At 42.7% G+C, this 11,444-nt stretch overlaps 1 protein-coding gene across 1 annotated transcript; it reads right to left on the bottom strand.

Moving 5' to 3' along the window:
• Positions 1-316: 316 nt before the first annotated feature.
• NEK2 (NIMA related kinase 2) lies at positions 317-8,377 on the bottom strand. Its single transcript, XM_057398467.1, has 9 exons — positions 8,273-8,377; positions 7,952-8,169; positions 6,171-6,408; positions 5,526-5,608; positions 5,155-5,281; positions 4,156-4,375; positions 3,124-3,178; positions 2,970-3,040; positions 317-600 (listed from the first exon to the last, which is right to left on the bottom strand). Exons 1-9 carry the CDS (start codon positions 8,366-8,368, stop codon positions 377-379), a joined length of 1,332 nt encoding a protein of 443 aa, XP_057254450.1. The 5' UTR covers positions 8,369-8,377; the 3' UTR covers positions 317-376.
• Between the last annotated feature and the right edge of the window lie 3,067 nt (positions 8,378-11,444).

Genomic DNA, 11,444 nt, shown 5'->3' with positions numbered 1-11,444 from the left:
CATACGCAAAATATACTTACCAAGTACTGTACATTACATACAGCATCATTTTAACCTACAGATTGTGAATCTCTGTACATTTTTCATCTAAAAAGCTTCTCACATCAGTTTAAAAACATCTGATTTACTATATTTGTTTCTTTTTTTTTCAGAAGAATAAGATACGGTAAACAGGAGGACCAAATATTCTTTCTTAATACAATTCATAATCTCTTACGCTTTGATCATGAGCTACCTATTATAGACTAAGAGTTTGTACAACAGCTGTTAAAATAAACACTCGGTAGGCTCCAGCTTAAAAGAGGGAGGCACAAGCAGCTTCCAGCAAATTTAATCGACTTTCAAAAGTTAAATACTTTACACCTGTGTTATAGTTTCAACGCATGCCCAAGATTTGCCTGCTCTTCAGTTGATAGTTCTTTTCCAGTTCAGCCAGTGCTTGAGCCCGTAGGTTGGCAGCATACAGACGTTTTCTGAGATCAGAGCATTTCCCTTTAGAAAGGGGATGGTTTTCCAAATGAACAGAAGTCCCAGCATTCTCCTCACTTCCAAAGTGTACTTTCTTCTTGGTTGCAGGGAAGGGCAGCAGCAGTGGGTTATCTTAGAAGTCAAACAATAAAGACTGCATTAGTGCAGCTTTCAGCATTTGTTGCTTAGCTCATATTTTTTAAGCCTGCTACCCATTTTGCTATCTAGCTGTGGCTTTAAGTGATCTAATTAAATGCATTTCATAGCAACAAATCTTTTCCATTTTTCCTTTCCAACAGTAACATAATGCAGTTCCAATGGGAAATAGAGAATGGTGGTCCCAGCTACAAAGCACTTTGTCTTTCCTTCATAGCAGGGGCAGACCCAACCTGCCCCTCCTACATTACCCACATTATTACAGCTCTATCCTTGTATTAAGTCAATGGGATACAAACTAGGCTCTGCCTTCATGAATAGTGGGCTTTAGTGCATTTAAAATGATCAAGTTACTTTCCACTGCAGCCTCCAGCACAGGAATTTTCGTGTTATAGCTCTGCTTTAGCTGTATAGAATGGCCCCAGTGAAAAGGCAGTTAGCTTGGTTTGTTCTTAATGACTCAGGGCACAAAAACTACCACCAAAAGCTATTAAAGCAGCTGAGTTGCTTCTCATAAAAGCCAAGTTCACAAAGCTCATCTTAAGGTGCGGGGGTTTACTTTCATTTTTAATCAAAGGCCTAACTATCCTAATCTCAACACTGCTGAAGCCTTAATTGTCAGTTCATTAGGCCGGAACAAAGATGCAATAACCAAGTGAGAAGGGCCAGACTGAAGAGGCTAGTGAACATTTCAGCACTTTACAGTTTCATATTGGTAAACTATATCTGTTTTAACATTGAAGCCTTCCCTAAGAACCAGAAAACCCCTGCAAAAAATAGGGTAGTGTCTAGGACCTTTGTCTTAGAAACCAGGATTTTTGGTTTGCCATTTTACTGTGAAATGAACCACACACGGACTTTGAGGACAAATTAGGGGGTCTAAGCTGTGTGGTATGTTCAAAAAATACAGTACTATTTGAACAACTGAAGATAACAGAAGCAAGTGATGTCAGTAATGTACTGGAGAAACACTTAGCTCATTCATTTCAGAATAGGGAGACTTCTAGAAACAGTATTACAAGAGTGCTGTGGAACGAAGAGTAGCAAACACTGTGACAAGTGTTTAATCAAGTGATCTACAGCTATTGCAAGATCTGGTCAGCCTTTTAACAAATATGTTCACTTTTCCAAATTACCCTGCTCAGGGTAGTAACTGCTTGAAGTGGCTGAAAAATTAATAGCCCTGTTAAGGTCAAAATACCTTGTAAAGGGGGAGGAGACGCAGAAGAGAACTGAAGCAAATGCTGAAGCTTATTGAACTTCAGTCATCCAGCATTAGAGGCAACATCAGAAAAGCCCAAGGCAAGTTTGGCTTTTATATTCTTTCATGCATCAAAGTCAGACAATATGTTGAGAGGTGGAATTCTCAAAACTGACAGGGATGTTGGAAACAGCTCAAGTGCCACTAACATCTGGTGGCATTTAGCTTGTATTCTTGCATGCTGGGACAAGCACTTGAACTTCAGTTTTATTTGTATTTGAGGCTGTGAGATGCTTATCTTGCTTTATCTGACCAAAACTAAATGAAGAGGTTATTGCTGCGTGTTAAAGAGTGTTCATGTTTCTTTGTTCTAGAGCACTACTTAAGATCCAGCCATTTAATATTCTAACCACTATTTCAAAATGCATTGAGATACTGGAATTATTTTTACTATTACAAAATGGGTGCAATGAAGAGATGATACTACATCTTACGATAGCGAGGACTGAACAACTAAGAAGGCCAAAGTGGATGTCAGATACTGATGGCATAACAAATACTCCAAGAGAGATAGACTACAGGTAGTCAGGAAGTACTACAGCACATTTTTAAAGCCCCCCCTTCGGTGTGTTAAAAACTGGAGTATGCTCATAATAGTTAGTATTCTTTATATGCAAAGATCTTTAGATCTTGTATGATGCACCAATCACAGCCGGGTCACTTGCAACAAATATTATTTCCCACCAAATTTTTGGAAGCTGAAGAGATTAAAAATGTGAAATTTTATTAAAATTAACTTTATCAAAAGCCTGTGAAAAGACATCCATAAATAAAATAATTGCAGCTCTGAGTAAAGGCTGGGTTACAAGTCAGCACTCCTATCACCTTACAACAAGAGCTTAGTTTTCAAAACAGCACAAGACCACAGTGCTGACCAGTGGTAGCTCAGACTCATGGTTGAGCATCACCCACTAAGTCTTTTTGCAAAGTACAAAATCAAAAGTCTCTTCCCAACAGTGCAGAGATACTGGGGTTTGTATTGCTACAATGGGACTAAGTACAGCATATTGAGCGTCGGAGGCTTTCTTCTCATCATTCCAGCCTACATTTATCAGTGCCAGTGGCTTCCTGTGTATTTCCATACCTGGACCATCTGCACAAGATGTCATCTTCTGCTCTTTGTAGAGTTTGTAGCTCCTCATCAGGTTTTCAGCTCTGTTTTCAAAAGAGAAGTTTAAGTTTTTTGTCCTCAGATTGTAGAGTTTCTGCTAGAGGGCAGTTCTAGGTTAGTAAGATACCTGGTAAGTTTGTCCTCTGCCAGTCTCTCACGAACACAGAGTTCCCGTTCTCTTTCTGGAAGCGGAAATACAGTAGTATGCAGTGTTAACATGTAAACGTTGAAGTTAAGAGTGATTGTGCATGATGGACTTCGTTCCAGGAAAAGACAGTAGTTATAGGTGCATTTGACAGGCTGTATTTCCTGCATTTATGGCTCTAAACAAAAGTAGCTGCTGTGCAGATACACCTTTATCCATGCACTGATAAAGCACCAAGCAAGTACTCCAAAATGCCAGCAGGTCTTTTTTCCCCTTCCCTCAGAACTCTGCCATATCTGCAACAATGAAACTACAGCATCTTTTTGTTCTGCACATTAACTCATGGCACACAACAGCGGATCTAAATAGTTAGATACCAGATACTATGATTCAGTTATGACTAAACATCCCATTTGCAGCAGCAGCAGCTGTTACTCAGGCTTAGAAAACAATTTATACTGTTAAACTCTGTATTAGAGAGTCTACTGCATACACAAAGAGGTATTTCATGTGGGCAGGAAATTCCAGTGCCTGAGGACCAGTTATCTATAGTTTCACAGGTAAGTTACCTGTAGGGTGCAGCTTTTATAAAAGCAGTTTGCTTACTCTAATAAGTTTTGCTCCAACATCAGGATGACCTTAGGTTACGTGCAAGTACAGACAAGGTTAACTTACACAGTGGGTGAAAAGCAACTTACACCGCACAGTGCAGAATATGCCTAGACCCTTTTTTCTTGTATAATTTCCTAATTGCCACTCATGTTTTAATCTTCCCAAGTCAGACTTCTATATCCAAACTGCCAATTTTAGTAACTTGAAACAAGAACTAGTCTAGATAAACCCTGGCATTCTTGCTTTAGTCTTCAAACAGAAATCTAGTAGTGAATGTCAGACCACAATATCCTAGCGCATTAAAATGAGGGGTTTTAAAGCCCTCTAGCCTGCCTTCCTCCACACTTAGTCTTTTGAATCAGAATCCCACTGCCACCCCCTTCCCAAAGTGGAATAGCGTACGCTCCAAATGTTGCTCTCTGTCCTTAATGGCTTGCTCTCGCTCCTGTAGTTGCTGTTCCTTCCGTTTCAGCTCATTCACTGCAGCATCTGAATATTGCAGCCTTTCTGGCTCCCACGATCTCCAGCCTCGTTTATCTGGGTTTTGCCTTTGTTCTTCTGTCACCAAGTCTGCTATCAGTGGGTGCTGCAGAATATCTTCAACAGAAGGTCTGCAATAATCCTAAGGGGAAGACATTACCAACAGGTTCCATCTATAACCAAGAAATATTAGGGCCAGGGATCCCCAAGCAAGGCCCACTACAGATGGGAACCAGCTGAGGTGCTATACAGTGAAGGAGAAGTCGGAGAAAAATGGAATTAGGAAGGGGTAGCACAACCAGATGACAAAAGCCAAGGGAGGAGGCTGTTACCTAGCCCTCAGCTCCCGAGGCTGCAAGTCTGGCTCTCCTAGTCCAGGCTCTCACTCCTTTCAGGGACAGGATGAGGTGGTAAGCCTACAGGGGCAATCGTTGGCAAGTTCTATAGCAAGCACTCTGCATATATAGTCGTCACTTGATTCCTGAAGGATCCATTCCTGTTGGGAGACTTGGGTTCTTGTTACAGCTTTGCTGTAACATGCAGTGTTCTTCTCAACACCCCCATGCTAGCCATAGGGCACGAGCTATACGGTAGCCATATACAGCCACCCCCAAAATGAAGGCAAACTAACCCCTCCCACTTCCAAACACACTGGAACCTTTCTAACCCTAAAGATGTAAGGCCTTATGCACGCTGTCAGGAAATTCCATATAAGACAATATTGAGAGAGCCTTTCAGCATCCTGAACATACCTTTAATGGACTCAAAGCACAATTCCTCCTTCCCCTACAAGTGATGTTGCCAGTGACAAGGCAATAGCAACCAGTACTTCAGGTCAGTTTCTTTTGTAATTGAGAAAGAAAACAAGTATTTCAGTACCAGTTCAAGTTCTAGGTGGAAAAACGAGTAATTGATTCTTACCTTTACATTCAGCATCTCCTTGAGAAGTTCATTCAGCTGCTCTGAGTAACGATATGGTATTCGCCTGAATTTCCCTTCCTTTATCTTTTCTGCCAACTCCTTTTGGCTGCAAGCTCTAAATGGAGGCCTGAAAAAGAACATTTTCCTTGGTTTCTTTCACTAATTTTAGTGACTCATTTATATAAAAGAATCAGACTAAGAAAAAAAGCTGCAATCAAAGGCTTGTTTTGACTACCTAAGGTCAAGACCAGTACAGAAATACAAATCTAGGACTAGTTTCTGAAGCCTTTATGCTTTTATCTCTACAAATTTTAATTATACCCATGTTAACAGCTATATCTCTACATTCATTACCGCACTACTATACTTACGAGAGAGCACATAATTCATACAGGAGACATCCTAGAGACCAGATGTCAGATTTTTCATTGTATGACATGTAGTTCATCTGCTCCTAAAGAAAGGGAACAATCTTTGGGTTATTAACTAAGACACTGTTCTACTATTGCAGGATAATCAACTACTCTTCAAACCTGAATTAAGCCATTATTTACTGGGGTTACTTTTAAGATTCCACCTTAATCTCCACAGCTACTACTAGTAGCAGGATTTTAACAAGTTTGTAGCAGTGCTACACTGCAGAAGACTGAAGTGTTCCACCAATCTTCAGCTGATACAGCCCCATATTTCAGTCAATATTAATCTTTCCCACACATAATGCATTGTTTTGGGGAAAAAACTCCCTGTTCATTTCCACAAATTAAAATCCTATCATCAAAAGGTAGTTTAATACGCTTTTTACTTTAACACTATGAAACCAAAGCATTCAAGCTTCCCTGTTCCTTCTCAGAAACAATATACTCCAACATTCCAAGAGCATATCAAAACTTATACAGTGAAGAGCAACTAGTAACTCCATCAAAACCTCCTAAGCATTCATGGACTGAGACATACACTGCAGAAAACAGATCGTGGAGGCACAAAAGGGGAGATCAGGCACAGAAAGGTGGTCTTACTGGAGACATGTAATACGGAGTTCCAACAAATGTCTTGGCAAAGCTGGTGTCATGGTGCAATATTCTTGCCAGTCCAAAATCTCCAAGTTTTACATTCTGCTTGCCATCTAGGAAGACATTTGCTGGTTTTAGGTCACGATGCACAGTGACGCCACCATCACTCCGCCTGTGACACTCCTTCAAGGCCAGCGTCAGTTGAGTCAGTACTCTGAGAACAAAGCTTTCTTCCAAGTAATGCCTGAAAGATGATCACATTGTTTAATAAAGGTATTCTCTGAGCATACATCATTTTTAAGTAGTTGCTGCCAGTCTTAGTGTGGCAGCAATATTTTAATACTACCATTACAAAACATCACTGAACCACCCCAGCACCTTCACAGAAAACTGACAGCAACAGGCATCTAGACATGCTATTTTAAAAATGGAAATTAAAAAATAAAAAAAATCACTCCAAATACGTTGGAAGACATCTGGACTTCTGTTGCAGAGCCCCTGTGATACTTCCTTCCTCCCCCCAAAAAGCTTAACAAAGACATAGCGTTTCCACTGCTTACAGCACAAATATCAGCTTGACCAGGTTGGATGAAGCCTTGGGCGAGATGGTTTAGTGCGAGGTGTCCCTGCCCATGGCAGGGGGGTTGGAACTAGATGATCTAAAGGTCCTTTCCAACCCTAACCACTCAATGATTCTACACTTTTGTGATGAGATCTGTCCCTTTGATCACTTATGATAACAGTGTATTGCCAGCTGTTTATAATGAGCAACACAGAACAACAGAGCCAGGACAGGACTGGTTTTTAAGATAACCTTCCTCAAATGAAAACACTGATGTTTGGGGGCAGCTGCTGTATCATTTTAGACCATTCTCACAAAGTGAGATGTGGTCCTATATACTTGTTTAACTTGCTAATGTTAAAATTGATACTATACTTAACAAGTAGGCTGCTAAGCCTAAATCAGACCCAGGTGTAAGCCTTATCAACTTGGTGTCTTCACAAGGTTTACATAAAGGCACATAAAGCAGTCTTTAACGCTCTTCCCTTTCATGTGTCCTGGTGTTCTAACAAAAGAACAGGGTACAAGTAGTTTAATTGAGGGACAAGCCAGAAGAGCCAACAGACCAAGCTGCTTATCTGCAAGAGCTATGACTTGCTGGTTTCCGTTTTCAGCCATAGTAGCATTGCAGCCAGAAACCCTTCAACAGCTTCTGCCGCATAGGAGAACTCAGGTTTTTACCACCTCAGCATAAACATCTGATCAGTTGGTGCATTCCTGAGCACAAGTCCCACCAGTGTTATAAACTTGGACGAAACCTTTCACATTTCAGAGCTTTAGGTCCAAAGGATTAAACCTTTCCAGAAGTTACCAATGGACGCATTTCACTTTCCTTTAGATTGCCTGGTACATTTCATACGATCACAGAATGGTTTGAGTTGGAAAGGACCTTAAAGGTCATCCAGTTCCAACCCCCTGCCACGGGCAGGGACACCTTCCACTCGAGCAGCTTGCTCCAAGCCCCTGTGTCCAACCTGGCCTTGAGCGCTGCCAGGGATGGGGCAGCCACAGCTTCTTTGGGCACCCTGGGCCAGCGCCTCAGCACCCTCACAAGGAAGAGCTTCTGCCTTAGATCTAACCTGAACTTCGGTTTGAACCCAGCAGTTCAAACACCAACATTCAGTTGAACCTGCTTCGGTTTGAACCCGTCAACCCCTTGTCCCGTCACTACAGGTGGTATCTCAAGTTAGACACCGCGAAATTGCCACACACGGATTCCACATACCTCTCTTTCGTGCACTTTGCGATCAAGCTGGCCAGGTCACCGCCATCGCAGTACTCCATCACGATGTACAGCGTCGTGCTGCTTTTGTCGACGATCCGATCGTAATACCGGACGATATTGGGATGCCGCAGCTCGCGGAGCAGGTTCACCTCCGAAACAAGCATTTGCTTCTCTGCCTCCGACATTGTGCCGTAGTCGAGCTCCTTCCACACCAAGATCTAGGGAGGGGAAAACGACCCTTAGGGAAGGCCTTGCACGCAAGCCAGAGCTCCGCAGGGGGAATAGCGGCTCCCAACACCTTCGCCCAGACCCCCGCCTCACCTTGCCATCGGCCTTGCGGCGCACCTTGCGACACTTGCCGTAGGAGCCGGCGCCGATGGTGAGCAGCACCTCATAGTCCTCGGGCCGGCCGGGCATAGCGGCGGAATCTCAAATGACACTAAATAACACCACAGTATACTGAGTAACATCACAGACGTTGTAAGAACCATGTGGCATATTTTCTAGCATCATTTAGGCTAAGTCTGGGGCATCAGCAGTTCTGGGCTCAATCCAATCTCTTTCCACGTGGAAGTGGCTGTGCCTGAAACAAGAACTCCTGTTCCTCAGCAAGGAATGGTAACAGATTTGATAACGTCCAAATGAGGTGTGAAAGGGAGCGCTTGTGTTTGTGGAATCCAGCAATAGGAGTCTCACAGTGCATCCATCTCCACTTAATGGTCTCATTATCATTCCCCTATTTTATTCCAGGCTTCGAGAAAGGGTTGGGGGGTTAGGTGTCATGCTGTTACTGAGTGTTCATGAAGTATTCCTACATTAGTCTGCCAAAATCTAACCCTTCACCATCATCATCAGGAGGCACAAGAGCTCCTGTTACCCATTACCAAAATCCTATAGCTTTCTATCTGTAGGTAAGGTCTCCTCATCACATGAGCAAATGAATTATACAGCATAAAGAGATTTTAGCTTTCTTGTTGATCAGTAACATGGTGTTCTAAATGGTTCATTTTTAGCACTGATTTTAATTAACTTAAAAGAAAATCCTCACATACGCCATTAGCATACTAAATAAATGATGGCAATAGGTACTGCATGTATTATTCAGGCTGCAAGCTTCATTGCTGGTTTCAAATACCTCTGTTTCCAGCTTCTGTACCTTCAGTGAGCAGAAGGTCATCATGTCTTCCCCGTGTTATCAATGGGAGCCTTTATATTTCAATACTGTATTTTGTCCAGGGACTGTCCTGAGGGTTTCTTTAGAAATGCTGCTTTGAGTGAGGGAAATGTCAAAATGTCATGCTCCAAAACACCAGGAGCAGGCATTTTACTGCTGATCATACCTCCATTTAAGAGCTAAGTCTGAGAAAAATGCTTTTCTAAAAGCAGACATTAAATATTTCAGTAGGTGCTGCTTCCTTTCTGTCTGATTTTCATGCTGGCCATAGCAAAGAACCCAGAGTCCAGAAATACATCTCAGGTTTGAAATGGGGCCCCTTTTGTCAGGTACTGTATTTTCAACTCTGATCTCTAGGTCAGGCAGGAGCAACTTCTAGATTTCCAGTCTTGAAAAGACCTGTGCTGACTTTAGGTCTTTGCAAGCTACCAAATAGTTTTCAATTATTGCTTCTAGTATTTTATTCTGCTTGGTTTTGGGGGGTTAGAATCGAATTTCACTAATAATCCCCAAAAACTTAATACTGTGAGACTGAACCGAAATCAGGCTCCACCAATCCATTGTCTCAAAGACTGGCGTGAGAAGCTGAGGTGGGATTCCACCATCCATTGTCTCCGAGATGGGTGGGAGGAGCTGAGATCAGACTCTTCCATCCATTATCTTAAGTATTGGTGTGAGGAATTGCTGCCCATTATCCCAAGAATTGCTGCAGACCAGTGCAGTTGAAAAGCTGGCTGCAAGACCAGCAAAACTGGTCCACCATGAACCACTAAGAACAAAGGTATTTCCCCCCCCCCCCCATCTCATCATAAAAGGGGAAAAAGGTAATCCCCAGGGAGGACACCTCCATGAGGACACTGTCTACAGAGTTTTAAAACCAATTGCCAGCAGAGATGCAGGGCCACCCCATTCCTATTCTAAGCCTGAGTTTAGTCCTCATCAGTCCTACATTTTACTTCTTTAGTAGCAAATGGAGAAAACTTTAGTTATCTGTTACAAGCAGAACACCTGCATCAGGTATTTTTTTTTGTAGCAGACACCAAAGAAATCAGTTTGCATTCTCTGTTGATCTCAAGTGACAATGCCTCCTCTTATTTGGGCACTGCCCATAACACACAGTCAGATTTTGTCATGTTAAAGGTTACAAGCGCACTAGATAGATGGGTTAGAGACAGTATTTTCCATGGAGCAAGATCCATAAACAGTTGTAGTGCTGTTTTAACAGGAGGCACCTGTCACTGTTGGAACTCTTGACAGTGCGAGTACATGACATACTATAGCTCCCTGTAGAACCATGCAGAAACCTCCTAACAATCCTTTGCTTCAAGGAGATGAATAAGTTCCTGTGCCAAGAATATCAGTTACATCTGATGTCACTGACGGTTAAGAGAAAAAGGCCACGTGCTTGGAGCAAGAGGATAGGGAGACAGAAATTTTTTGGCAGAAGACAAATATTCTGGTACCATATGGTACAGAGCTCCTGGTGTCCCTAAGCTCAAATTAGAAGAAAGTGGCTGCCTGCTTTTCAACAGGAAAGATGTGAATGTTGGAGCTCTCTACCACTGTAACACCCATTGCCTTAGTGGGGATGCCGGTGCGTGGGTTTCCCAGTGACAATAACAAAAATAGATGTTGAAAACAAGACAGTTCAAAGGCAACCATCTGGAGTGGCATTTCCCACTGCGAAGGCTTAAAAGCCAGTGTTCACTTTGCACCAGGAGCTCCCTATCTCCCTTTTACTGGGGAGTCCAGAACTGGACACAGGACACCAGGTGAGGGCTGAGTAGGGAGGGAGGATCGCTTCCCTTGACCTGCAGTGCTCTTCCTAATGCAGCCCAGGATACCACTGGCTTTCTTGGTCACAAGCACATTGCTGGCTCATGGACAACTACTTGTCCACCATGACCCCCAACTGCCTGCTTGGTCTGACAAGTAACATATTTGCTGCTTCCAGCAACTCTTGTAAACTCCAACCAGGAGACAGTCATCTAGCTCCAGTTTTGAGTGAGTCCTTCCTTTCCTTTAAGGAAGTCAGGAAAGTCAGTTACCCTCATGCTGCTGTTAAAAGTGGTGAGGCTTGTTTGTCTGGAACCCTCCCTGTTGGTCTTTCTGTGCAGCCACGGGCAAGTCAGGCACAGTGGCTGGGTCTGGAATGAAAGGAGCTCTGCTACCAACTTCACAGGAGACAGGTCAAAAGATCAAGAGTCTGATCTTTTCACGGGTTGCAGCATAGAAGAAAAAGATGCTTTCGTTATTAATATTCTCATACATTTATCCTGTAGCAATTTATCACAGAAGCCAAGAATCATTCCTCAAAGA

Source organism: Pezoporus wallicus, unplaced genomic scaffold (genome assembly GCF_028554395.1).
Source record: "Pezoporus wallicus isolate ANWC-B61680 ecotype Strahan unplaced genomic scaffold, APGP_CSIRO_Pwel_v1 contig_11493, whole genome shotgun sequence".
In the NCBI taxonomy this organism is placed as follows: domain Eukaryota; kingdom Metazoa; phylum Chordata; class Aves; order Psittaciformes; family Psittacidae; genus Pezoporus; species Pezoporus wallicus.
Note: the sequence above shows the minus strand (reverse complement) of the source record. Positions and strands in the feature narration are given on the sequence as shown.

Bases quoted from the DNA above. Each gene is read 5' to 3' on its own strand.
- NEK2 (XM_057398467.1), bottom strand. From the start codon at position 8,368: ATGCCCGGCCGGCCCGAGGACTATGAGGTGCTGCTCACCATCGGCGCC. The intron at 5,609-6,170 runs GTAAGACCACCT...CCCTTTCTTTAG, and splicing joins CTCCGTATTACATGTCTCCA to GAGCAGATGAACTACATGTC. The intron at 4,376-5,154 runs GTAAGAATCAAT...TCTTCCCCTTAG, and splicing joins AGGAGATGCTGAATGTAAAG to GATTATTGCAGACCTTCTGT.